Genomic DNA, 24,969 nt, shown 5'->3' on the forward strand with positions numbered 1-24,969 from the left:
TCACTTTGATGCTGGGCTCTTGTGTGGAGAGGGTCAGTGCTCTGCTTTCCTCTGCTCCAGGATCTGCTCCTCGCCTTCCTCAGCACCTGCCTGGGGGGATCTTGCTGCAGCCATGCCTGGCAGTTTGGGTCTCGGCGCTGGGCAGGGAAGGGACAAAAGCCAGGGGGAAATGATGATGTTTTTTTTAGCACAGCACTCTTCCTTCCCCCAGTATGCCTTCAAGGACTTTCAGGCCAACAGCTGAGGCCGTGGCCCACGTGCTGTGTGAGCCTGGCACCCAGTGCTGTCGGACCGGTGGTGCTGGCATCAGTTTGGTTTTGAGCTGAGGAGGTGCTGAGGTCCCCCAGCACCACGGGGGGGACGGGCAAGGAGCTCGTTGCTGCTGCTGGGTCTCTTCCAGCTGTACCTTCTGCAGGGCTGGTATAATTTAATTTTTTTGCTATCCTTTCTAGCTGGCCAGTGATAGATTGGGGTTGGCTGTTTTGTTACCTGCCACTTTAAAAAAAAAAAAAATAAAAACTATATTCCTGGCTCCTGTGATGTGGAAGGGGAGGGGTGGGATGGAGGGGAGCTTGTGTGTGGTGCTACTGCCCTGCAAAGAAAAGAACATCCTCCCCCCTGCCTATCAGACACTGCGTCATCGCCACGTTAGGCTTGCAGCGTGCCTATGTATTCACATTTTTCAGGACTAATTCATTACAATTAGCCAATTTCACGCAGCACAGGCATCTGGATAGCTGACCTGGCTCCTGTGCGTGCAGGCCAGTGGCACCTCTCAGTATGGGGCTGCTCTTGCAGCTCCCACAGCTTGGTGCCAGCGAAGGAACCGGCTTTACCACGAGCCTGGGGAGAGCCCTGGGTTGTTGGCTCCTTCCTCCAAACATCCCTGGTGGGACTGAACCAGGCGGGGCAGCTGTGGCTGTAACCTGCCGTCCTGTCCCATGCCAGGGCAGGGGGCACAAGGTGCCACTGAGGCCCCTGCCACCTCCCGCGGCCCCGGGGCTCCAGGTGGCCCCGGGAGCTGTGTGGACACACTAGAACGTGGATCATTTCTGGGATGGGGCTGGCAGGGGTATGCCAGGTCCCCCCCACAGCATGGCACACATACAGACTATTAAAAAAAAACCCCAAACCCAACCCAAAAATAAAAACAACTCAAAAAAAGCACAAAAGAACGAACCGACCAAGGCAGCTGCTGCAAAGCAAAGTGATGGCAAAATCACGGGCGACAGGCTGTCGCCAGTGAGCTGAACAGCGGGTTTTAGTCAACCTGTGTTGGATTTTTTTACTAAACCCGCACACCCCACACCCCCCCCCCCCCCAGCCTCTGGCCAGTGGCCACATGCACCCCACCGTGTTCCACCAGTGGTGCCACGGGTGTCACAGGTGGGTGTCACAGCGTGGCACAGGGAGCAGCACCAGCTCCAGCAAAGCGTCCTGGAGCCGGTTGTAGCCGGGTGTGATGACAGGCAGGAGCCCTGCACCCAGCCTGACCCTGCCCGGGCTGCACCGGGTTGTCCCCCTCCCCGTGTGACGCAGCGACCAGGGACACACACAGCGGCAGCTGCTTATCGTTTATTGCACGAGAAGTCGGCGTCGCTGAGGCAGGATGGTGCAGTACAAAACTATCCAGTTACTGGTCAAAAGCTCCTGCAGTGTCTTGCGTCCGCAGACCTTTATGTACAGCTCTGTACGCCAACGCTCGCGCAGGTCCGGCTCCCCGGGTGCAGCGGGGAGGGGACAGCAGCAGCGGTGGCATCCAGATGAGGGGCAGGGGCCTGATGCTGCCCTCGCCCGCAGCCCCGGGGGCTCCTGCCCCCCAGCCCAGCCAGCACCAGAGGGAACACGGGGAGTTTGGGCCAAACCCCTGAACCCAGCAAAGGCCAGACAGGCCCCCAGCGTGCCCAGAGCCCCCGCGGCTGCTGCGGAGCACCAGCTCCAAGCAACAAACTGCTGAACTATGAAATACAACAGCACGGGGGCCACGCGCTTGCAAATCAAAACACGTGACGGACACGGTGAGCCAGGCCCCGGGTCTGGCACGGGAAGGGGCCGTCCCAGCCCTCGTGCGGTGCAGTGGCCCCAGCACCATCGCTCAGGTGTTCCGTTACCTTTGCTGGGTGCGGGATAGGGCCCAAACGGCACCTGAGAGTTAGTTCGAGAGCCATTTCAGTTCCCCTCCTCACCCGCCTGGATTAAAACGTCACGAAAAGGCAGAAAACACGATGGGGAAAATTAGCCTGTGCCAAAACCAGATCTCATTTAGCTGTGTCTGCGAGGGGGGAGCGGCAGCCTCAGTGCACCAGAGCTTCGCCCCGTCCCCTCTGTGCCTGCCTGCGCCCCTCACGAGCTGAGCCGAGCCAAGCTTTTGTGTCCACCCCCCCCCCGCCACACCTCTAATTTGTTTGGGGAGGGAAACGTGGGCCTGTTTCCCCCAGGGCTGCGATAGTGCGGATCTCGCACAGGAACAAGAGCAACAGCGTCCGCAGCTGCCTGCGCACCATCGTGGGGAGGGCTCGGCGGGTGCCGGTGGGCAGGACCGCGCGGCCGGCAGCGCTCTGGGGCCCTCCCCACCCCAGGAAAGCGCCAAAGCTCCGTCACTCCTGTCCAAATCCTTCCGTCTCCTCAATCGCATAAAGCAGCTTCTCCTTCAGCTGTTCATAGCTCTTGTAGGGAGGGAGATCCAGACGGTTAAAGCTGGAGAGACAGCAGAGGCTGGGAGCAGCGCCGAGAGCACAGTTCCCCTCCCCATGGCAGCTACGGCCCCCAGGAACTCGGGCAGAGGGGCCAGAGGGCGCCCCGGGCCCCGAGCAGCCCCGCAGAGGCTGCTCACGCTTGTCCCCACACGCTCCTGACAGGGCCCCAGAGAAAGGACTTACCATGTATGGCTCCGAGGCAGCCATGTCTCTTTGCCAACTTTATCGATGCAGAATTTCTGGGGCCCGTTGCTGCCTGTAATTACGAGCACAGCGAATCTCATTACACGACCAGGAGCTGAAAAAGAAAACCCTCCGACGCGCCGTTAGTGTCACGCACCCTTACAATCCAAGACACACGTCAGGGCATAAACCTGTAGCAGCACCTGGTGCCTGTTCCGATCCCTCTGCAGAGAGGGTGCACAGAAAGCAAGGCAGGAGAAAGCTGAGGGGTGTGTTCACAGCCCGGAGAACAGCCCAGCTTCTAAACGGGATGGTTAAATACCAGTGCTAAAACATATTTATCTGAGGACCCGCAGGACTGAGTGGGCCCATCCAAGAGTTTTAAAGGACCTGGCTCAGGAAGGCTGAGTCACTGAGGTCGCTTTTTAACAGATTGTGAATGCTGGAGAGGTTCCAGGGGGCTGGAAAAAAGCTAATATGCCAGTGAGAATAAATGAGTGGGCTAAGTTAGCTGGTTAGCTCAACACTGATTCCAGGAAAGTAAGGGTAAGGCTGGTACAGGCCCCAAAAAGTAGCAAATTAAAGGTTGAGAGCAGAGTAATGCCACGCTGTGGTTTTCTGGAAAAGGGGTTTCGTCGCACAAAAATCGAAATCAAATCAAAAAACAAATCTCATTCAAAATGAGATTATAAACTGGACTGACAACATTCCCTGTGGTGGCACAGTTCACAGCCAAGGAATTTGTCTGGGTACGGCCACCGGATTAGATCACCGTGCTTGGACATCGCAGCTGCTTCGCTGCTTACGTGCGGCCTTGCGCTCTGCGACGGTGACATGGACGGCCCCAACCCAGCCACCGGCCCCTCTCGCCTCCCGGGGCCCCCCCGCTCAGCACCGGGGACCACGCACCGATGAGCTCCGCGAAGCCCCCGACGGGCAGGCGGCAGGTCCCTGTCACAAACTGCAGCAGCCGGATCCTCTTCTCGTTGTCCATCTCTTTGACCACCTACGACAGGAAGGCGACAGAACGGTGGGATCCCCACTGCTCCTGAGCCCGGGCCACAAACACCCCGCGCCTTCTGGTGCCAGGCACGTGCTCCAGCCCTCGCCTCCAGCTCCTCATCCTCAGGGATGAGCCATTTCTGACCCCCTTCTCCCCTGGCCAGCACAGAGCAGCACCACCTCACCCAGCGCAGCTCCACCGCGTGCCACCCCCTCCTGTCCTCAGGCAGCAGCTACTGCCAGGCACACGCTGACCACGAAGTGCTGCCTGCTGGCCTCGTGCTCGCAGTTCTATTTCATTTCTCCCGACAGCCTGCAAGGCTGCCAGCCCCGGGCCAGCCCTGCCTGCACCAGGCCATGGGCAGGGGATGAGCCCCGGGCTGTGGAGTGGGTCAGAGGTTCTGCTGACGCTGGGACTGACCTGCCAGAACCACTGGATCTGTTTGCTGTTCTTGGTGTAGTGCCGGTAGATGGTATTCTTCTGCCAGTCGTTCATGTCGATCTCCTGCATGCCGCACAGCATCAGCTGGGGACGGGGGACAGTCAGCAGGGGACAGAAATGGGGCCCCGCGCCCACGCTTCGGAGCACCGACTCCCCCAGTGCCAGGCTTCACTGGGCCCAGGCTCCAGCTCTGGGCAACGGAGGTGTCTGGGGGGAATTCCTCGCCCCTAACAAGACGTTTTCTTGCTAACGGACCCAACGAGCCACCCCGCAGACCTGAGGTGGGGGTACCCCTGTCACCAGAGCCGAGGGTGCTCTGCCATCACCGCGCACTGCTCCCAGGGCAGCCCACGGCCAGGTGGGAAGCACTGGTATCCCCGGGAGCCCCAGTATCCCCGTCCCAGCAAAGGCACTGGCTCACCTCCAGCTCCTTCTCATCGAAGTAGCGCAGCCACTCCAGCGGCACCACCTCGTTGAAGCCGTCCAGGAAAGCCTTGGTTTGCTCCTCCACGCCCCGCGTGAACCTCCAGTCCGTCAGCAGCCTGGGAAGGCAGACGGCAGTCGGCAGGCAGCCAGCGCTGCTGGCCCAGCCCGGGGAACCCCCACCATCCCTCCTGCCGGCCAGGAGCCACAGGGGTGCATGGGGAGGGGGAGAGGGGCCCCTGCAGATCACTGGGGCTCCCCTCAAGTCCCACTAGCGGGTTTTCTCCCTCCACCTCCGGCCCTGAGCATGGACCAGCAGCTACCGGGAGGTCGAGGGGGGCAAACCATGTCCCACGGCCGGAGTGGGAGAGGGCCCTGGCAGCCCCCAGCCAGCCCCGCAGCGGATGGGCAGGGCGAGCAGTCACGGCCCAGGGAGAGGACTCTCACCCTCTCTCCCCTCTCCTCTTTCCTGAAAGTCCTGGCACCTGCCCAGCCAGCAGCAAGCCAGACCACAGCGGAGCTCGGCCGAGTGCGCCAGCCCATACTTGTCACAGGCCACGTAGCCCAGGGAAGCGGCCACGTCCCAAGCCCCATGCTCCCACCCCAGAACTGCCCTGCAGCCGGCGGGGGCGGGTGCCCAGCGGGGCCCTCCGGACAGCCACTCACATGATATACTCCTCCTTGTTCTCCTCCGTCACCCGGATGCTCTCGCCACCCTCCTTCAGCTCGTGGGTGGTCACCTTGCCCAGGATCTCCATGTCCTGGATGAAGTAGAGCTCCAGGCCGCACTCCTCCAGGCTGTTCTCCCTGCAGGAGGGCGCCGGGATGCGACGACTGACAGAGGCAGCAGCGAGGGGCCGTGGGGAGGAGCTGCCTCCCCCCGCAGTGCCACAGCCCCAGCCAGGGGGGAGCGTGGGGCACTCACTTGGTCCAGACGATGGAGTTGTAAAACTCGGGGTCGATGGATTCCAGGTCCTTCAGCGTGGGCCGCTTGTTCAGCATCCGCTTGTAGAAGGGCAGCGTGAAGCCGGTATCGATGAACTTCCCATGATACAGAGCCTGCGGCGGGGAGGTGACGCCAGGTCACAGGGGACCCCAGCACAGACCCGTGGGGCAAGATGACGCTCGGAAACCACTCCCAGGGTCCCGGAGCTGACGCCCTCGCTCCCGGCTGGCAAAACACAGTGGGAGGGAGCAGGTTTCCCCCCCCGACAGCACTGCCCAGGGGCGGCTCGGCTCACCCGCTGCGGGTGTGCTCGCAGCCCCTCTCCCCTCCCCACCGCGAATTCCACCGCGTCTCCTTCTCCCCTCACAGCTCTATTAAGAGCACTTGTTTAAACAGAGCTGTGCTGTGGCTTCCCTGAATCCCTGGCTTCCAGGAGCCCCAAGGCAAAGGCAGCCAAAAATAATGCAGACGCTTGTCTAGAACAGCCCAGCGGTGAGTAATAGTCTGGGGTTTTATTGGTATCCTGCAAGGCGCAGGGCAGGGCAGGACAGAGCGGGGACCCGGGCCGCGCGCAGCCGCCTCCCACACACACCTCTCAGGGCCATGGGCCAGGGACCCTTCCCCAGGCTCGGGGAGCCCTGGGCAGCCCCCCCTGGCAGCCCAGGTCTGGGCGACTCGCAGCACGTTGGCCTTGGGGAATGCGAGACAAATGGGAGGAGCCGCTCTGGGGTTTGGGCAGCTGGAAAATCTCACACTGCTGGGGCTAAAAATAGTCCCCGGAGCCGCGGACCCGACAGCACCTGGGGTGGCAGCCAAAGACGTAGAGCCACTCCCGCCACACAGCCCCTGGGAAACCAGGTCCCCTCCGGCCCTGTGGCCATTCCCCAGGTTTAAAATGCATCGTCCCCTCAATGGCCCATCTCCCACGGCCCCACGCCTGAGCGGGATGGGGCTACAGGAAGGCGACGGTGCCGAGCCGAGCGCAACCGTGGCATGTGGAGCTGCCCCTCGCCCCGCGGAGCACCCCCGTCCCCCGCAAGGCCCCTGCTCCACGGCAGGAGGACACAACGAAGAGTCTTGTCTCCCGCCGCCACCCCAACCCCTCCCGCCCCGTCACCACGGGCTCTTACCATGGCAATGAAGCGGCCAATGAAGCGGAAGTAGGTGAGGTGGTCGGGGTTGATGGAAGAGGCAGGGTTAATCTGCAGGCAGTAGTTGTTCTTGCCAGCATACTCGAAGAGGCAGTACATGGGGTTGAGCACCTCGTGGGACAGGAGGAAGAACCACTCCCTGGGGTGAGAGGAAGGGGGAGCGCGGTCACAGGTGGCTCGAGGGGCCAGGGAGCCCAGGGGCTGCGCGGGGAGGGAACAGCCACGCGCCTCTGCAGCACACCCTGCCCAAACCGGGCGCCCGTCTCCTCAGGGTGCCAGTGCTGGGCCCTGGTGTGTCTTGGCGAGGGCACCCTCCGCCCTGGGGGTGCTGTGCGGGGTTTGGCTTCTGGACACACCAGTTTGCCAGAGGCCCCGCTTGGAGCACCGGGGATCCCGGCAGGCACCACGCAGCTGCGTCCCACCCAGGCTGTCGTACACGTAGACACACACACACACACACACTGTTGTGCACACACACACCCCCCCCGAGCCCCCCCAGGAGCCCCCCAGCGAGCCCAGAGCAGCGCGAGATGGGCCCCATCCTGGCTCTGCTCCCCCGGCCATGCAGGGAGAAAGGAATCCTCGGACGTGGAGGCAGCCCCAGCATCCCGTCCGTGGTTCTACCCTGTGGTAGAACAGCATGACGTAACCTACCATAGGGTAAAACCACTGGCAGGACACAGAGAGAGGCGGAGAGCAGGAGCGCCTGCGCCAGAGCCGGGGGCAGCGGGTGAGAGCACGGCAGCACCAACGCCGGCGCAGCGGCAGGTGGGGGCAAGCGGCAGCCCAGCACCACGGCAGCCGCCGCAAGCAAGCCGGCAGGGGCTTGCAGGGACATGGGCCACCCCCTCCAGCTGAGATGCAGCCCCTGCTCCGTGGTAACACCATCCTTGGGGCAAGTGGCCGAGGCTGCAGCAGCCGCATCACCCCACGTCCGCCCTGGCAAACACTGGGGTCTGGTGACTGCGGGGAGAAGAGGCCTCTCGACCCATCGCCCCCACACCCCAGCCCTCTCTGTGCCAGGGACAGGCTGGAGCAACGCTTTCAGGGTGTTCCACCACTCCTAAAACTCACAATTTCCCATTTGAACACCCCTGGGCTCTGCTGCCGCCCTGCAGAAAGGCCGGGGGACCCCGAGCATGGCTGCCAGACAGACCCCGCTGCCTGCGCTGCCCGTTGGGACTCGGGCTGCAGGCAGGGCACAGCGGCAGGCGCGTGGTGCGGCACGCCGGCGCTCACCTCGCGATGCCGCCATAGTCCAGGCCCTCCTCTCCTCGCATGATGATGTACAGGCGGCGCCGCAGGTCATACGGTTTCATGTTCATGATCTGGGGAGAAGCAAGGGGAAGCGTCGCCGCGGGGCTGGCTCCACACCTTCCCCGGGCTCCGCAGCCCCGGCGCCTCCTCACCTGCTGGAAGGAGTCCTCAAAGAGCGTCTGTCGGGACACGCTGATCTTCACGTGGCTGGGCAACGCATTCGACTACGAGCAAGGCAGAGACACGAGGCTTTGCGCAGGCTGGCACAGCAGCTCTCCTTGCCCACGGGGCCAGGCCATCTGCACAGCCCTCCAGCCCCCAAGCTGCCGGGGCCCTACGGCTGCTCTACTCACATGGCAAAGGAAGCGGAACTGGTGGTACTTCCAGCGAAAGCTCCGGTCGTATGCTCCCGGGGAGCCGCCCTGCTTGCTCCTGCAAAAGCAGGACGGGCCTTGGCTCAGCATCCCCACACGCCCTGGGGAGAGCTGCCCAGCCCCAGCGGCCTCATCGCCCGCCAAGCGGGAGGAAGATTTCTGGGGTGCAGCTCCCCTCAATCAGAGCCAAACACGAGCCCCCAAACCCGTTGCCTGTGACAAAGGTGACCCACATCCCCCGCTCCGCGTCATAACCACGGGTACGGACGAGCTGTTCGAGGCCCAGCTGCAGGGCAAGGGGCCCAGCCCCAAAGCGCTCACCCAGACTCAAATCCAGGGCGCGGGTCCTTGAAGGTGGTGGTGCGAGTGTTGTGGTCCACGAAGTAGCGCACACCCTCGTTTGTGTACTTCATCTCCCAGCCGGGCGGCAGCGGCGGCTCCTGGATCATCCTGCCGACAAGGACAGGGTCACCGGGCATCTCTCGCCCTGAGCTGCAGCCCTGCAAACACCTGCACTTGGGGACCACCTTCAATTTGCAGCTCCATGCCAGGCAAAAGGAAGGATTGATGGGATGGGATGGGATGGGAAAGCACCCGCCTGCGCCCTGAGACAGGAGCCTGCCCGGCCCGCACACTTGGCTGCAGCCAGGAGCAGCCACAGCTACAGCTTTGCTCCCTGTCTACAGGAGAGGGGATCTCAGGGGACCTGGGCTGGGTCTCCAGAGAGCCACAACCTGGAGCCCTCAGGAGCCCAAGCAGAGCCCTGCGGGAAGGTGACAGGGTGAGAAGCAAGCGCCTCTTTCTGCCCAGACAGCCCTGCAGTCTTCCCCATCGCCCGCTCCTGAGTCCTAGGGATTCCATCTCTACACTCAGCTCCCACAAGCCAGGGAGCTGCCCCACAATGTCGGGGCTCCAGCGCTGCCTGCAGCTCTCAGGGCATTCACCCCCCCAGCTTGCAAGACCGTCCAGGGGCTCGGCCTGCCCCTCACTCGGACCTTCCGAAACAGCGAGCATCCTCCCAGCCCTCCCGGCAGGCTGCCTACCCCTGCGTGCGAGGGTCTTCCCACTGCGTGGTCCGTGTGTTGTGGTTCACGTAATACACTCGCCCATTGTCCTGTCTCTTCTCTAAGAGAAAAGGGAGAGGAAGCGTTAAGCTGGAGCACCCCAGCCAGTGCCAACCCCCAGGCCTGGGAGCAGCCCTCCCCTTCCCAGCTCACCATCCCATGCCCCAGCTCAGTTGGAAAAGGCAGGATAAAAAAACCCTGATGTTTCTCCTACGTGCACAAGCTGCTGCACCTCCGGGGTTCCCCGGTGCCCCCGAGGCCAGCGTGCAGGGAGGTGCCAGGGCAGAGGCCGGCCCTACCAGGCTGGCACCAGAGGTGTGCTGGGCCTCGCACCAGCCCCACGGGCGACTCTGCAGGTGCTTTCCCCGCACGGCCCTGCCGCCAGCACGCAGCTCGCGCTGCACAGGCATGCACACCCCCCTCCCACTGCCGCACACGGGCACACAACCGGGTACCCCCTGCCCAACACACGCTCCTGACACCATCTGCACCCTCAGAAGGGCGAGTTGCCTCCAGTGATCTGTGGTGATCCTGCACCCACTCCCCCACCCTGCGCACCCCCTCTTTTCCGCCACCCCCCTGTGCACACCCGCTGCCTCCCCAACACGTGTGCCCCACACGCAACACACCTCCTCCCCTCCCCGTGCCTGCGTCACCCCCCGCGCGCGGCCCTGCTCCATGCTGGCAGAGACGCCCCGCACGCACGCTCCCCTGTCACCTCAGCCCGTCCCACGCCCTCAGCACAGGGAGCAGCCCCTGCGCCGTGGCTCCAGCAGACACCGCGGCCATCCCGGGGACACCATCCATCCCAGGGACCCCCACCCTGGGGTGCTCAGCTCCACGCAGAGCCGTGCCTCCCCCCCAGCCAATGCTGGGGACAGGGCCCCCCCTCCTCACCGATGCGGGGGGTGGGCCACCCAGCACGGCAGCACTGTCCCCATCAAGACCTGCCCTTGGACACCCCCTTCACAGCCGAGGCCCCCCTCTGTCCTGCCCCAAGCTCCCCACAGCTTTAACCCCGACCCTGCCCTCCCGTCCGCACCCACCAGCATCCCCGCCCGCCCTCTCCAGGGATACTCCTGCCATGGAGCGGGGGGGGTGTCTCACTGCCCCAGGATGGCACAGGGACCTTCCAAAATGTCCCAGAACACAATTCTCAAGCCATGGGGGCAGGACAGCCAGTCCCGCTCCTGCTGGCTCCAGCCTCGCTGTGGCCTGGGGCAGAGCATCTCGGGAAGGACGCAGGGCAGCAGGATGGGTCCCTGCTCGGCAGAGGAGGGTCTGGGGACAAGCGAGGAGTTGGATCCCCAACCTCTCCCCCCCATCCAAAGAACAACCACAAGCACTTCTGCATTCAGCAGCCGAGAGAGACTGGGAAATCCTCCAGGAAAAGGGGGGAAAAAGGAAAAAAAGCTGGATTTTAAATCAGAGATGGTGCTAATCAGAGGCAGACTCAGCCCCACGCGCAGCAGAGCATGGGGGACGCTGGCTCCTCAGCCACCGCTTCCATTCGTGCTGGGGACGGGAGTGAAGGAGCTGCCGACAGCCCCGGCCTGGCAGGGCCCCGCTCTGGGGGACGCACGAACGTCCTGGTCGGGGCTGCAGGTGAGGCAGTTCAGTACTTACCCCAGCCGGGAGGAAGGGGACCCAGAGGATCATTGTCAGACGGGGCGCCGGACGACTAGAGACAACAGAGAGGGCAAAAACACAAAATAAAAACCAGGGCAGGGACGCCTGGGAAGAGCGGAACGCAGAGGTGAGCCGTGCAGCCCCCGCTCCCGCTTGCCTCCCCTTGGCCCGCAGCTCCAAGAGAACTGAAAAAAAAAAAACTTGCACACTCAAGGGGGGTTAAAAAAAAAAAAAAAAAAAGGGAAAAAAAAAAATCACAAACTAAACAGAGGCTGGGGCAGCCAAGGGGGCGGTGGGGCAGGGGCCGTGCCGCATGGAGGGGAGCGGGACGGCGCGGCGGGGTCCAGATGTGCGCGGCTGCTCGGCTCCCGCCGGCCGTCCCCACCAGATACACCTCCAGCCTCCTCCAAGAACCACACACAAGAGGGGAAAAAATATCGCAGGCCTTTCCAATGAAATCATTCCCACAAGCCCTGTCCACGCCCAGCGCTTCCTGGCGGGCCGGCGGCCCCCTCCTTCCCGGGCAGGGCTCGGGGCGCGGGGTGCCCTTGCACTGAGGCCACATTCATCGCACCCAGACGGGCGGCTCCGCGCCCCGCCGCCCCCCCAGCAGGTTGGGGGCCACCACACAAAGCACCTTTCTTCTCCCCTTGGGCGGGCAGAGCCGGCGGCCAGCACCCGGCCTGAACCGGGGGATGCCCCGGGGTGGGGGGAGCAGGCTGGCCAGCTGCCCCCGGGGTGTGAGTCCTCCCATCACTACCATCCCCAGCTTCACTGGGGGTCCCTGGGGATGGAGGTGCAGCCCCGACAGTCAGGGTTCAGGGGAGAAGGAGGCCGGCGAGTGCTTTTAAGAAATTTAACTCTTAAATAAGAAACGTGTTGTGACCAAAAAGGCATTTTCATTGCACCTCCTGAAACCCAGCGGCTGGAGAGGGGCCGGGGTCACAGCCCCCCCCCGCGCTGCACCGGGCATCGGAGTCAGCCTGGGCTTGGGAAATGCCACCCACAGCCAGACCCGTCCCTCCCACTCGGGAGCGGGAGGCAGCTCTTTGGGGTGCCACGGCCCCCCACTCAGAGACAGGCACCAGCACTCGGGGTGCCCTGTGGCAGCCCAGCACCCCGAGGATGTCCTGGGGCACATGAGGGATGGGGCTGGCACAGCCTGTGCTGCTCCAAGCTTCAGCTCTTGTACCCGGCCCCCCAGGCCAGGAGGCACTGCCCCGGCAGCGGCCATCCCAGCACAGACCTGGGGCAGCCCCCGCTCCCTCCCTGCCCAGACGTGCTGGCCAGAGACGCAGCTGAGTCACATCCAGAGGTATCACCTCACTGTGACCTAAAAATAACTAATTAAAACTAACAGGGCAGAGACACGAGACTCGGGGCAGAGCTCCGGGGAACCGGCCCTCCTGCAGCTCTCCCCAGCCCCTGGGAACAACCTGGCCCCTCATTCCAGCATGGCCCGGGGAGCCCCGTGGCACCGAGGTGGCTGCTGGTAGAGTGGCCCCCGGCTGCGGCTTCCCCCTGGGGCTGCGCAGAGAGGGCTCTGCATCGCTGCTCGCCACCTCCCCGCCGGCAAGGATGCTGGAGCTGGGAGGGCAAGGCAAAGCAGAAAGCCCCTGCGGGGAAGGAGGCAGAGCTGGAGCCATTGCTGCTGGCAGCGGAGAGCTTGAAACAAAAAGTACAATCGTTTCATCAGGCTAAATTTGGAGCACGAGTCCCTCCCTCTGCGCTCCACGGAGCCCAGCCAGGGCGAGTCGCGCAGCGATGGAGCAGCTCCAAGGCTGGTGCTGGCGGAGACACGAGTGAGCGACAGGCCCGGAGCCCCGTTGGGCGCCGGTGGAAGCCCCGTCCCGCGTGCCCCTCCATGAACGACGGCGTGCCGAGGAGCACGGGCAGGCCGAGGGCAGTGGAGCCGTGAGCAGCCAACTCCTGCGGCCAGGCTTGGACAGGCTGGCGAGCTGTCTGGGGAGAGAGGGGCAGGGGGAGGGAAGGGGCAGAGCAGCTTCCCACACCCCTGGGGAGCGGCCGCGGTTGTGCCTCACGCAGAACGGGCTTTGCACAACTGCTCTGCCCTCACGCCGCTCCCAGCGAGCATCCACGCTCCTTGCTGGAGCACAGAGCTCGCACCAGCGCGAGCAGCACTGCTGGGACACGTCAGCCTCCCGGCTTTCTCCGGGAGGAGCGAAACGTCGATGAGGAGCCGGCCTCTCCACTCTGCCCACCTTCGCTCCGCACCTGCCCCACCAGACCTCCCTGCCTCCTGGCAGCAGCCGTGTTTTTCACCGCAGCACAGCCTCTGCAAGGCACGGGGCCAGCTGACGGCAGAGAGCACCGGGACATCGCTGCGCCGGGAGGTGGAAACGCTCCAGCCTGGCTCCGTCCCAATCACTGCGGCCACCAGCACCGTCCCGGTTATCAGAGGGTGCTCACCACCACTGGAAACTGGGACCCGGCTCCCGCAGCAGCCAGGGCAAGAGCGGTCTCTGCCCAGGAGCCACTGCTCTGCGGGGCTGTTGCAAGACCGTTCCCTGAGCAAGGAAACGCAGCTGCTCAGCCCAAACCAGGAAGGAGGGAAGAAGCAGAGAAAGCAGGAGGAAGCTCGCCAAGCCCAGCAGCACTCGCTCCCTGCGCTCTCTGGTCCCCCGGCTCTTGCAGCCCTCACCATGTCAGCACTTGTACCCTGGGTCTGCGGCTACAGCTGCCGACCCCTGCTGCGCCCCAGGACCCAGCCCGCTGTCCTCAGCCCAGTGCAGACCTGGGGAGCGATAAGCCCAGCCCAAGAGCCTCCCCTGTCGCTACAGACCAGACTCCCACGGCCTCCTCAGCACGTGCCCAGCTTCGACAGCATGCACCGCCTCCTGCATGCCTCGTGGGTCAGCAGCCAAGCTTGGCTGATGGGAGAAAGCGTGTGCCTAGCCACGCTGGCACGGAAGGGATGCTGGGGACAGGCCGCTGAGGACACCTCCCACCCCCCTTCAGTGCCATACAAGCTGTTTTATAAAAAGAAAATTATTCCCACGCAGTTCTCTGCAGGTAGCAGAGGAGCTTGTGGGCTCTCCCGTCCAAGCACTGGCTCTGTGGCCGACCCCACGCAGCCCAGCCAGCACCTCCCCACACATCGTGTCTCCCCCCTCACAGCTGCCCCCAGCTCTCACCTGGTACAGGAATCTTTGGCTGAACTGCTGCATGGCTCCTTGGAGCTGGTTTCGCTGGGACTGCCACTGCTCATAGTTCCGGACGTACTCGGCCGTGGGGCGCTGCCACGTGGTGGTCCGGGTGTTGTGGTCCACGTAGTAATACCTGCCTCGAGGATCCACGCGTTTCTCCCACCTGGAAACACCAGAGGAAGATGTCACTGTCTGTCCCCAGAGAGCTCGGCGGGTCCTGCTGGCAGGTGCCTCCAGCTGCTGTGCGGCAACTCAGCACAAACGCTGGCGTGAAGGCAGTGGAAAAAAACCCCAGCGAGGTCGGGAGGCACAGCAGAAGGGACAGACCACGGTGGCACACAGAGGAACCTCCCGTTGCCCTCATCTGAGGGCTGCCCCTGGGCCCTGGATGCAGCTTGAGAATATCCAGCTGCTGCCTCAGAACGAGCTGAAAGCACAGCCAAGAGGAGCAATGGAGCTGCGAGTCGCTTTCCCGCTGCCACGCTCCCCACGCAGGGGCTCGGCAGAGGATTTGTGGCCTCGCGGAAACACAGGTGAGAAGAGCAGCTCATAGTCCTGCAAGGGAGGAAGACCCAGGAGCTGCCTGGGCCCAGGGTCCAGCTATGGAGACTGATTTTTCATTTTGCTCTGACGTTACAGGCTGACTTCAGACACTTGCTTTCTGGCTCCTCTCACAAGACTAAGACACCCTTTAACACAAGGGCTCCGTTCCCCGCTCCAGCGTAACTACCAGTTTCTCAGCTGAAGGGGCTCTTTTGGGCAAAAATCCACCAGAATAATATACAAAAGACTAGTAAGACTGGAAGCAGCTCCCTGCAAGGGCATCAGATGGGATGTCTAGACACTAGCAGAGTTGGCACCGGGATGCCGTAAGCGTTCCTCCAGGTCAGCTGACCGCTGACAGCTGCAAGGCACAACGTCAGAGACCTGCGCAGGAAGGAAGGAGAGCACCTGGGGTACTCCCCACCCCACCCTTCCAGGTAAGAGCCTCCCTCCTTTAACAGCAGACAGATTTCAAGCTGTTGTAGGATCAGAAAGTAGCTGGAGATCACAGTGTGTGTCCACAGGAACCTGGCGGCTCCCGTGGAGGAAAACAGGACGGGTTTGTATTCCACTTCCACACATGACATTGGTGGTTAAAGCACCCTTCAGTCATTCCAGCCTTGAACAAACTCAGTCTAGAGAACAACAACAGTTTGGCTGTATCGAGTTCTCTGCTTTTACGAGCACAAAGAGGTGAGAATTCAACAAGCTGCTGGAAAGCATGTGGCCCCCAGGCCTGTGTACAGCCCTCGTGACCTGAAGACTATTATCTCCTGCAAATGAAAGCGTGGCCCTCCTGGACAGGAGCTTTGCAGAGTGCTTCCTGCAGGACTCCTGGCACTCAGCAGCATCGTCTGCTCGAGCACAAGCAGACCCCGATGTGGCTGAGAACACAAGAGGCCCCTGAGAGAGTCCCAGGTCCAGCTCCAGGTCTGGGGCACGCTGAGTGTGCCTGTTTCTGCTCACCAGGAGCTCAGCCCTTGTCTAGAAACCTCTGTTTTTCCAGGTGACATGAGGCCCACCTCTCCCTTCTCCTGGCCCTCGGGGGCACTTTGCTGGCACCCTGTCCCAAAGGCCCACCCCTCTGCTCTGCCCACACGTTGCTGTGCTGCTGCTCATGTGTTCAGCGATTTCCGTGGGCTGTTTAAAAAAAATAACCCTCTAACAGAGGTCAAAACGCAGCAGACTGGAAGGCCTTTTCCTTTTTACAAATGCTGAAAAGACCTTTCTGAGGATACAGCATGTGTTTTCAGGCCAGTAAACACTTGGTCATCTCACCCCATTTCTCTTTAGGAATGAAAAGACCTTCCTGCCACCTTCCCTACTCTTGCACACACTCCTGTGTGTCTGCTACAGCAAGTCCATTCAGTATCTGAGATGCCAGCTGCCCCCAGAGCCCCTTACCCCGGAGGAAGGGGTCTCTCCCACGTGGTGGTCTTGTTGTTATGGTCTACATAGTAGACTCTACCATTAGGCAACTCTCGCTGTTCCCACCTGCAAGAAAAAAAGAAAAAAATCATGAGACAGTCGATCCTTGCTAGCACAGGGACAGAGCCCTGGCTGAGGTTGAGCTACCAAAACAAACTTTCCTCTGCCACGCTGGCCAGAGTGGCTGCGTCCCGCTACCGGGTTCCCCAGGCTCCCGTCCCCACTGCCCCAGGGCCAGCCGGGGAGCACAGCTCCCCTCAGGAGGGGACACGGGGAAACCCAAGGTGGGCAAGACTGCGCGCATTCTCTCCTCAGAGGTGGAGCGAAGGGGCTCAGCTGGAACAAGCAATGGGGATTCAGCAGCCTCAGCCCCTGCATCTGCAGGGCAGTGAGAGCCAGAGCCTTGGTGCACGTAGGACCGAGAGGCTTCACAGGCACCTTCCTCTACTGTAAATCAGGCCTGAACAGCCTCCCTAGGAAAACCGTTTGCACGCGCGCCCACCGACTCGGGCTGCAGCTGTGCAGCCAAGCCTCCCCCACGCATCAGCAAGCTGTGAATAGTTAATAATCACCTTATTACCAAGAACAGCCAGCGAGCTGCATCTGGTAGATTAGCAAGCCTACCTCCTCGCATTGCTTAGCCACAGCATTCTAACCTTTCTTTAAAATAAAGAATGAGACAGGTCTACATGGCAGTTGTTTGGCTTGCCAGATCAAGACTATTGGAGAGGTGCCGCAGCAGTCTGCATTCTGAAACAGGCACAATTTGGAGCACACATTCCTCATTTCCTCCAGAAAGTAGGAGGGTCAGCGTAAGATTTCACACAGGGTCAGTTTTATGTCTTGTGAGCTTTTGATGTAGTTTTTGTTTGGTTTCTCCTAATACATCTTTAAAGGGGATCCTTTGAGTTTGGGCTGGGGCTGAGTTTTCTCCTTGGCAGCCCTCCTGCTCACTGCTGACAGACACCGCTTAAAAACATCGCCTGGCCACGAGGCACTTGGTTCAGAGGTGGCCCCTAAGGGGAGCCGGTGCGATAGGGAGGCCTGGCTTACGCGGCTACACTGAAAACCATTCTTTGCCTTCATTCATTCATGAAAGTGTACGCCCTGGCAAAGGTAAGTGCTCGGCAGGACACCATCCTTCCCCGTCAGCTTTTATTCTGCAACAGAGAGGCACAAGCTGGCAGCTGCTGACAGATGTGGTGTTCTCCTGCCACCCTTCTGCTCCCACAGGTCTCCCTCCCAATTCAATCTTCAGTCTCAACTTATCATCACAAAAAGCCCCAGGAAATGAATAAACCAGCTTCTGTTGTGACAGCAAGGGAACAAATCCGGGCTTGCGGGAAGCAAGCGGCCCTTGTGAAGGAGATGCTCTAAGCGCTAATGGCCCATCGCTGGGGCTCGCATCGTCCCTGCTCACCCTCAAACCTCCCCAGAGGATGACGAAGCCACCAGAGGGTGACCCCAGCCACAAGCACACAACTCCCGCGACCACACGTCGCATCGCAGCCTCGACACCGCTCTCGAAAGGTGGGAAGGCAGAAACGGGGAGAGCTTCAGCCGCGTTTCCAAGCCCTGGCAGCACGTCGTCAGCTGGGGACCCCGAGACTCCAGCAGCCACGCGGGCGGCCTGAAAATCCTCTGCCCTGGGCAGAAGGCAGTCCTGAGATTAGTCAGCTCCCTGAAAGCAGGAGGGGAACACGAATGCCAGGCTCAGGGTGTAGCTGAGAGATTGCCTAAACCAAATCAGAGCTGCTGGCTTCGTTCCTGCGGGCTTCTCAAAAGCGCTGCCTGCTTCACGCATCTACCGAGACCAGGTAACATCTGCAGATGTTGCCACCAGTCAGCGGCGCTGGATCTTCCTCATCCCCAGAAGAGATGTAGGGCCACCAGTGCTTATCTCTGACGGAGAGAGTCTGAGGCAGGACATTCCGTGCCTGTAGGCCTCTGACGGCGAGGGGCTGCCCAGCCTAACACCGCCCAAAGGAGCAAACACGCAAGAGCAGAGCCGGTGCTCCCTGGTGCCATTCAGGCAGCAGAACATCCTTGTCCCTCCACCCCACGGCTAGCCCTTCCCCTGGGCTACCCCTGGGCAGCACTGGGCCTTGACAGAGGGGAAATGCCTGAATTTTCCTCTTCTCTAACAACGAACTCTGTGCTTCATGAGCATAAAAGCACCAGGACAGCTAAAATTAAAAAAAAAAAAAAAATCTGCAGAGAACATCAGCATAGCTGGGGTTTCTTGAAGACACAAGCATCTCCATCCCGCGATGGATGGCAGAAGGTCTCCAGGCATCTTCAGGCTGAAGGCAGGGCGGTGGAAGTGCTGCTGCCCGGAGTGCTGCCCACTGCAGGCAGAGCTTTGGGAAGCCCCATGCCAGACTCGTAGTGCAGGCGCTTCGGGTGGCCACCAGCAGCCAGCTACGGACGCAGCACAGGGCTCAGGTGGAGGAACACTCTTCGCAAACAAAACTCCAAGGCCCAGCTCCGCTCCTGAGACTTTGGAGGAGCCAGCATCCCACAAAAACCCTTCAAGCATCACCTTTCCGAGGTCAGTTGTAGATAACGGCCTCCTGTGGATGGATCTAGAGCCTGCAGCACCGCTCACTGACGGCAAAGACGACCCCCAGAGTGTCCCACCCGTTCTGCCCATGCCGACACGGGGTGCTTCAGAGATGAACGGGACCTCAGCCTCGCACACACGGAGCCAGCGGCGCCAGCAGTTGTTACCGGTGGGGACAGGACCTCCAGACTCATTAACAAGAGGTTCTCTGATCAATATGACCCCGGGGACTGGGAAGTCCTTTATGAGAAGAGGCTCCCAAACCCCCAGGTACCATTTCTGTGGCTGTAGAGATCAGAAATGCCACGATGAGGACTCCTCCAGGGCAGAGGGTTTCTGGGTCCTGCAAATACTCCTCTGGGTGCCCTTGTGACTGCAAAGAGCCACACAGGACTGGGGAGTGCTGCTGGTGGTGGCAGCTACCGATCCATGTCCTCCGTCCCCGTCTCGCACCCTATACCAGCAGGTGACAAGCTCACACGCTCCTCAGGTCAGCAGCTCCCCGGTGATCTGAAAAGCGAATTTGCTGAGGGCTGCCTCGCCCTCCGAACTGTGAATCCCCGCCGTGAAGCAGCAAGCTGTGATGAACTGTTATCGCTGACACATGGTGACAGCCTGAGAGACAGGGGACAACCCGTCCTCGCTCAGACCACCTTGCCCAGCTCGCCGCAGGCTTCCCTGCATCCCATCTGCCATCCTGTAAGGGCCACAGCTCAGGGGGACGCACGACAACGGGCTCTTCCTCTGGGGACCTGAAGTCCAGCCGGCGTTCCTCCCCGGTGCCTGCTGCCACATCGCCCCCAGCGAGGAAGACAGGGGGTCTAGCAAGCGTTAGATGGTGGGAGCTCCCACCCACGTGCACCGTTGCTGCAAGCATGAAGCGGACGACAGGTCGGCCCCTGCTCCCCTCCGACCGCCCGCAAGGCTTGCGATGGCGGCGGATACCGGGAGCCACGGATGGTGCGGAGTGGCAGCGCTGAGGCAACCCTGCAGTCCAAACAAAACGCCCTCCTTATGTAAGAAACCACAGCCCCACGCCTTCTGCCAGGCAGCATAATGCGCCTCTTTGTACGGGCGAGACAGCGCTGTGTATACACACCGCGCTAACGACCGTCTGTCCCCCGTGCAGGAGCATCACTGATAGGAACCAGATGCAGAGGCCAGCGGCTCTTGTGCCCTCCCCCCTTTTGCTATCGATCCGCTCAGAAACCCCTGAGAATGGGGACCCTGCACCAAAGGCCTCGAGAGCTGCAACTGGCTGCTCCTGTGCCACAAACGCTCCTCGGCTGCACAGGGAAACACGCTCTGCCCAAGCCAGGAGGATATGAAGGAGGGTCTGGGCACTGTCAGGACTGGAATTATTCAGAACACCTTCCAGCACCCTCCAGCCCCTAGAACAGGCTCCCAGTTGTGTGTGAGAGGCCTTTGTGCCCGCCACATCTGGTGCAGATGTCCAGAGGCAGCTATCTGAGCAGAATAAATAGCTCTGAATCCCCACATGAACCCAGCCGCTCTCCGCCATCCGCACGCAGCCCGGCATGAGCAGGGAGGCTGCGGCTCAGCGCACCCACCAGCACGCAGCTAGGAAAAGCCACCTCCCCTCCAGAGGCTGACGGGAAGCTGAGCGCAGATGCTTGCCACGCTCCCATGGATGAAAGAAGACACTCGGAGAGTGAGGCAGGGCTCACGCAGAAAGCAGGAGGGACACGATGGCTTCCCAACTCTCCAGCACCGAAGCAACTGGCAGCTCTGCAGGCGACGTTGCTCCTGCAAGCGGCTCCGTGAGAGCTGGGCCAGCAAGGGGCTACCCTGCACCGCTTTCTGCGGAGCAAGTTGCTGCCAGAGCTGAGGTGGCCTGGTTTTGTCTGCATCCCTTCTGCCTAAGACATCGCTGCCTCCATCAGCCCAGCCAGCTGCGTCCCCATCTCCCAAGCTGGGCCCCAAACCACTAGTAAAAGCAATACCCTGGTGTGGGGAGCCAGACAAAAATCAGATCAGGTCTCAAGAGATCCCCAGAAGCTCATTTATACCACCCCAGGGTCACAGTGTTTCATGCAATCCCTGTTTAGCAAAGCCCTGTTAGCCAGAACCTGATCTGGCAGCTCTCAGGGCAGGGCTCGCACCGTGGAGGACTCGATTCTCTGCTCTCCTTCCCCTGGGAACACCCTGATTCTCAGTCTCCACCTGAGCGAGCAGGTCAGCTGCCACCCAAGCCAGCCCAGCACCAGTACGTAACTCAGCACATGCAAGAGGGTTGTTGCCCTCTTTCCCTGCTCCAGGTCCCACGGTCAGCACAGGGAGGGACAGAGACACAAGGTGCTCATCAAAGGTGTCTCCAGAGATCCAAATTCCACAAGCTCAGCATGGAGGAAGGTTCACGACCCCTTCACTGCTCTTCTCCAGCCGCCTCCCAAAGCACAACAGCTTTATCCTCCTCCCCGCTCTGACAGGCACAATTTAGTGGTGCATGAGCATCGCGGGGAGACAGGCACGGGGAGGACACGGGCCACCCTTCCACCCAGCTGGACCAGGTAAGTCTGGTGTGTCTTAGAAAGCAGCACTTGCAACCTCCCCCAGCCTCCGGAAACCCGAATCTGAGACACCCGCGGGCTCCTCTCTACCCCAGGAAAGAAACAACAGCCTGCTTCCACCTCGGGCTGTGCAGGGGTGTGGAAAAGGAGACCTTCAATCTACCTGGTAAGAGCAGAAAGAAAAGGGGCATAAGCTCTGCCTGGAATAAAGACCTTTTTCAGAGCACTGGACTTTTCCAGCTGCCTGGAAACAGGAAGCGCCCAGGCCGGAGAACAGAAACCCTCACACACCCCGCATAAAGGCACACTGAGCCGTTAACCCTAATTACCTGTGACTGACACACGAGCGAGGCCCTGACCTTCCAGGCATCGCCTCAGCCAAAGGAAAATAAACAGCTCCCTTCATACGAAACACAAGCCATTTTCAACCCCCCCTCTTGCCGCTTTGCGTTTTCAGGCCAGAATTAAAGGTGTCTGAAATATAAGGGGAGAACAACCCAGCTGCAGCAGAGTGTGGCTAAGCCCGCCCGCTGCCCCCACCGGCACCACTCAGCCAGCCCCAGCTCTTGCCCCAGCCCCTTCCCCACGTCCCACCGAGGAGGAGGAGGAGCACTCACACCAGGGAGAAGAATGGGCACAGCTATGTGAGGGTCCTGCCCACCTCCCCCCAGCAGCAGCTGGTGCCTCCGCGGTGTCTCTGGAGCGCATGTTCGTGCCCTCCTGCTCCACTGGAGCTCCCTGGAAATCCACACTTGCTCTCGTGCATCTTCCTCTAACTAATCCCTTTGGCAGCCCCACGAGAGCAGAGGACTCTGCAGCTCCCCTGGGCACAGACGCTGAGAGGCCACTTGCCGCAGAGATGTGATTGACTATTTATTACCCCAGAGACCCACAGCGGACACAGATCAGAGTCCGGTGCAGAGGAGGAACCCACAACAGTGAAGCTGTGAGGGCGAGCAGGGGCACCAGGAACCCCCACAGGCCCTCTCTGCTCTGCCACCATCACTTCCACCAACTCCTGGTGCAGCACAGCCCCCTCCCTCAAACATCCTCTTCTTCCAGCACATGGCAGGGCCCCAGTTTGCCCGTATCCCCCCAGTTGTCCTTCCAGGGCCACAGGCCTCCCTCCCCGAGGGCCACAGGCATGCTGTCGTGCTGGCCCTGTCAGGGGAATGAAAGTCTCAAGCAGAAGGCAGAGCTTACCCGGGGGGCAGAGCATCCAGGGCTAGCACGGCTGCCCGGGCCAGTGGAGCGCTGGAGCCGGAGGCTGCCTCCTCTGCCTCTCCAGAGCTGGTCAAGGCTGGAAGGGCAGGAGCGACGGAGCCGTCAGCCACACTGGAGGCCACCGGGGTCGGTACGCTCGCTCCCACCGACGGCCTTTCCTCTTCGATGTCCGCAGCACCTGCTGCATCTCCGTTCACTGCAAAGGCAGAGGGCAGCAGCGTTAGCACCCAGAAAGGGTAACAGGGGCCCAGCTGATCCACCACCCCACAGCACCCTGGAAGCGGAGCCCGGGGTGGGCGGCAGCCACCACCGCCCAGGCACGGGGCTCCCGGTGCTCCCAGCCTGCAGCAAAGGCAGCAACCCCTGCGCCTAGACCCCTCCAGGACCCGCTGCCCCTGCCTTTGCCCTGAGACAAAAGCAGAGGGTACTTTGTGCTTGTGCTCAGTATCTTTTCGGCCACTTGCAGACATGCTGCTGGCCTGACAGGAGTTCAGGTCAGGAGCAGGAGCTCAGGAACTGCTGGTGCAGCATCCCCCCGTCCCAGAGGGAAGCCCAGGCTCAGCACATCAGCTGCACTGGTCAGAGCTAAACGTTTCTGGATTCCACTGAACTTTTGGAAAAGGGAAGGGGAAGAGACAGAGCAAAGGAAAATTACAAAGAAAACTGATGAGGAGGAAAATGCAGACCAAAAAAATGAAAGGGAATTTGTTTGACGAATATTTATTAGATAGCCAAAAAACCCTGAATCTTGGCAGCCCAGCAGAGGATAACTTTCGCTACAAGACATCCTGGCTTCAGTGGCAAAGCAAAAGCATTAAAAACAAACCAGCAACAAGTAACAAAGAAATAAGGGATGCAGACAGAGCTCCACAAGTTAGAGCTGAGAAACGTAGAAAACTGTAAGGGAAGGATCTGTGTCTACAAGCCCAAGTATTTTAGAAATATTGTAGGAAAAAACCTCACAACAGTATAAACCCCCACAGACGGGGGACTGAAGAGCTACAGACACTCTAGAAGAGGCAGACTGCTCGGGAAACTTCTGCTTTGCAGCTGGGGGGTAGCAGGACGGTGTCCTCCAGCGCCGGAGGAATCCTGGTGCACAGCAGCAGCAGCTAAAGGAGCCCGTCAGGCAGCATCTACGGGCGATGAGGACTTCCAGGTCAGCAGGTTCACAGCAGCTTCCTCCTGAGTCCTGCAGGACTCAGTTGAGGAAGTCTCTGGCTGCTGCTCATTTCTAGCAAGGCTTCAAAAGCACGGTTCTAGAAGCTTCCTCCATGTTGTGCCAGTCTTCAAAGGGAACCTGCATAATGACCCAGGGAACTACACCGTGATCGGTTTGATCTCAGTCCAGGAAAAAGCAGGGGAAAAGCTGATCCAAAGTTCACCTGATAAGGAAGGTTCCAGGGCGAACACAGCTAGGGCTAAGCAACATGGCTGTGGAGAAAACACGCCACAAAATCATCTCCTTTTAGTCAGATGAAATTACAGCTGCGAGTGACAAATGTAATGGGGCCATTCTTGCAACAGTCTGCTCAAAAAACACATCAAACCGAGGAGAAAGAGGATGGTTTCTAGAGGCATTCCACAGAGCACAAGACAGGGTGTCCAGCACTAATCCAAGCCACCCGAAACATTCATCTCCCCATCCTCAAGTGTAAAATCATCACTGACAGGACTTGCGGAAGGTACAGAGGTTGGTGAGTGGTAAACAGGGACCAGGACAGCACAGTCGTAAAGCCACTGCAGAGGCTGGAGCCAGGCCAATAAAATGTGCTTTAAACAAACCAAAGCCAAGAAGCCAAGTTGTACTCAGGAACAAAAACTCTGTGCAGAGCCCGAGGGAGTGTCCCCCGCAGAGCAAGGATGCCGGGAAGGGCTGGGTGGGCACAGGGGACACGGCGTTGCACCAAACAGCAGAGACGACCCGCAGCCCCGGGGAGGAGAGCACAGACAGTCCCCCCCAGGGAGGGACAGCTGAAAGGCAGCATTTCACATCAGCCTCCCGCTCCCCCATCTCCCTCCCAAACTGGGTTTTGGCAAAACTGAAATTGCATTGCTCCAGGTTTTTTCCAATGAAACGGGAAAAAAAAAAAAAAAAAAAAATCTTCCTTTTGGGTTGAACAAAACATTTCCTTCTACCCGAAACAAAGCTCTCTGCTTCTCCTTCCAGGTCTCCGATATAAGCAACAGAAAGGACAGGGCTGCCTACAAAAGCAGAGCAGAGGAGCAGGAGGTGCTGCACTGCCCAGCCGGCTCCGTGAGAGCCAGGGAAGGAAAACAGATAAACCACTCGTGGCTTCGTAGTCAGGCACTCAGCGGGTCCCAGCCCCTGCTCTACAAGGGATT

General features: G+C 60.6%; 1 protein-coding gene across 2 annotated transcripts in view; it reads right to left on the reverse strand.

Annotated features, from left to right (window-relative positions):
• Positions 1–1,559: 1,559 nt before the first annotated feature.
• The window catches only part of WWP2 (WW domain containing E3 ubiquitin protein ligase 2), a 41,423-nt gene continuing 18,013 nt past the window's right edge, over positions 1,560–24,969 (reverse strand). For both annotated transcript variants that reach the window (XM_074839609.1, XM_074839610.1), the window contains exons 8-24: positions 22,603–22,819; positions 16,282–16,371; positions 14,323–14,497; positions 11,165–11,219; positions 9,518–9,599; positions 8,796–8,924; positions 8,454–8,532; positions 8,253–8,324; positions 8,083–8,171; positions 6,823–6,982; positions 5,672–5,805; positions 5,413–5,553; positions 4,745–4,865; positions 4,303–4,407; positions 3,789–3,885; positions 2,880–2,952; positions 1,560–2,697 (exon numbers count right to left, since the gene is read on the reverse strand). In XM_074839609.1, the coding sequence (XP_074695710.1) occupies positions 2,598–2,697; positions 2,880–2,952; positions 3,789–3,885; positions 4,303–4,407; positions 4,745–4,865; positions 5,413–5,553; positions 5,672–5,805; positions 6,823–6,982; positions 8,083–8,171; positions 8,253–8,324; positions 8,454–8,532; positions 8,796–8,924; positions 9,518–9,599; positions 11,165–11,219; positions 14,323–14,497; positions 16,282–16,371; positions 22,603–22,819 (1,919 nt within the window). In that variant the 3' untranslated portion in view covers positions 1,560–2,597. The remainder of the gene's footprint in view (positions 2,698–2,879; positions 2,953–3,788; positions 3,886–4,302; positions 4,408–4,744; positions 4,866–5,412; positions 5,554–5,671; positions 5,806–6,822; positions 6,983–8,082; positions 8,172–8,252; positions 8,325–8,453; positions 8,533–8,795; positions 8,925–9,517; positions 9,600–11,164; positions 11,220–14,322; positions 14,498–16,281; positions 16,372–22,602; positions 22,820–24,969) is intronic.

This window comes from Strix aluco, chromosome 14, assembly GCF_031877795.1.
Source record: "Strix aluco isolate bStrAlu1 chromosome 14, bStrAlu1.hap1, whole genome shotgun sequence".
NCBI classification, from domain to species: domain Eukaryota; kingdom Metazoa; phylum Chordata; class Aves; order Strigiformes; family Strigidae; genus Strix; species Strix aluco.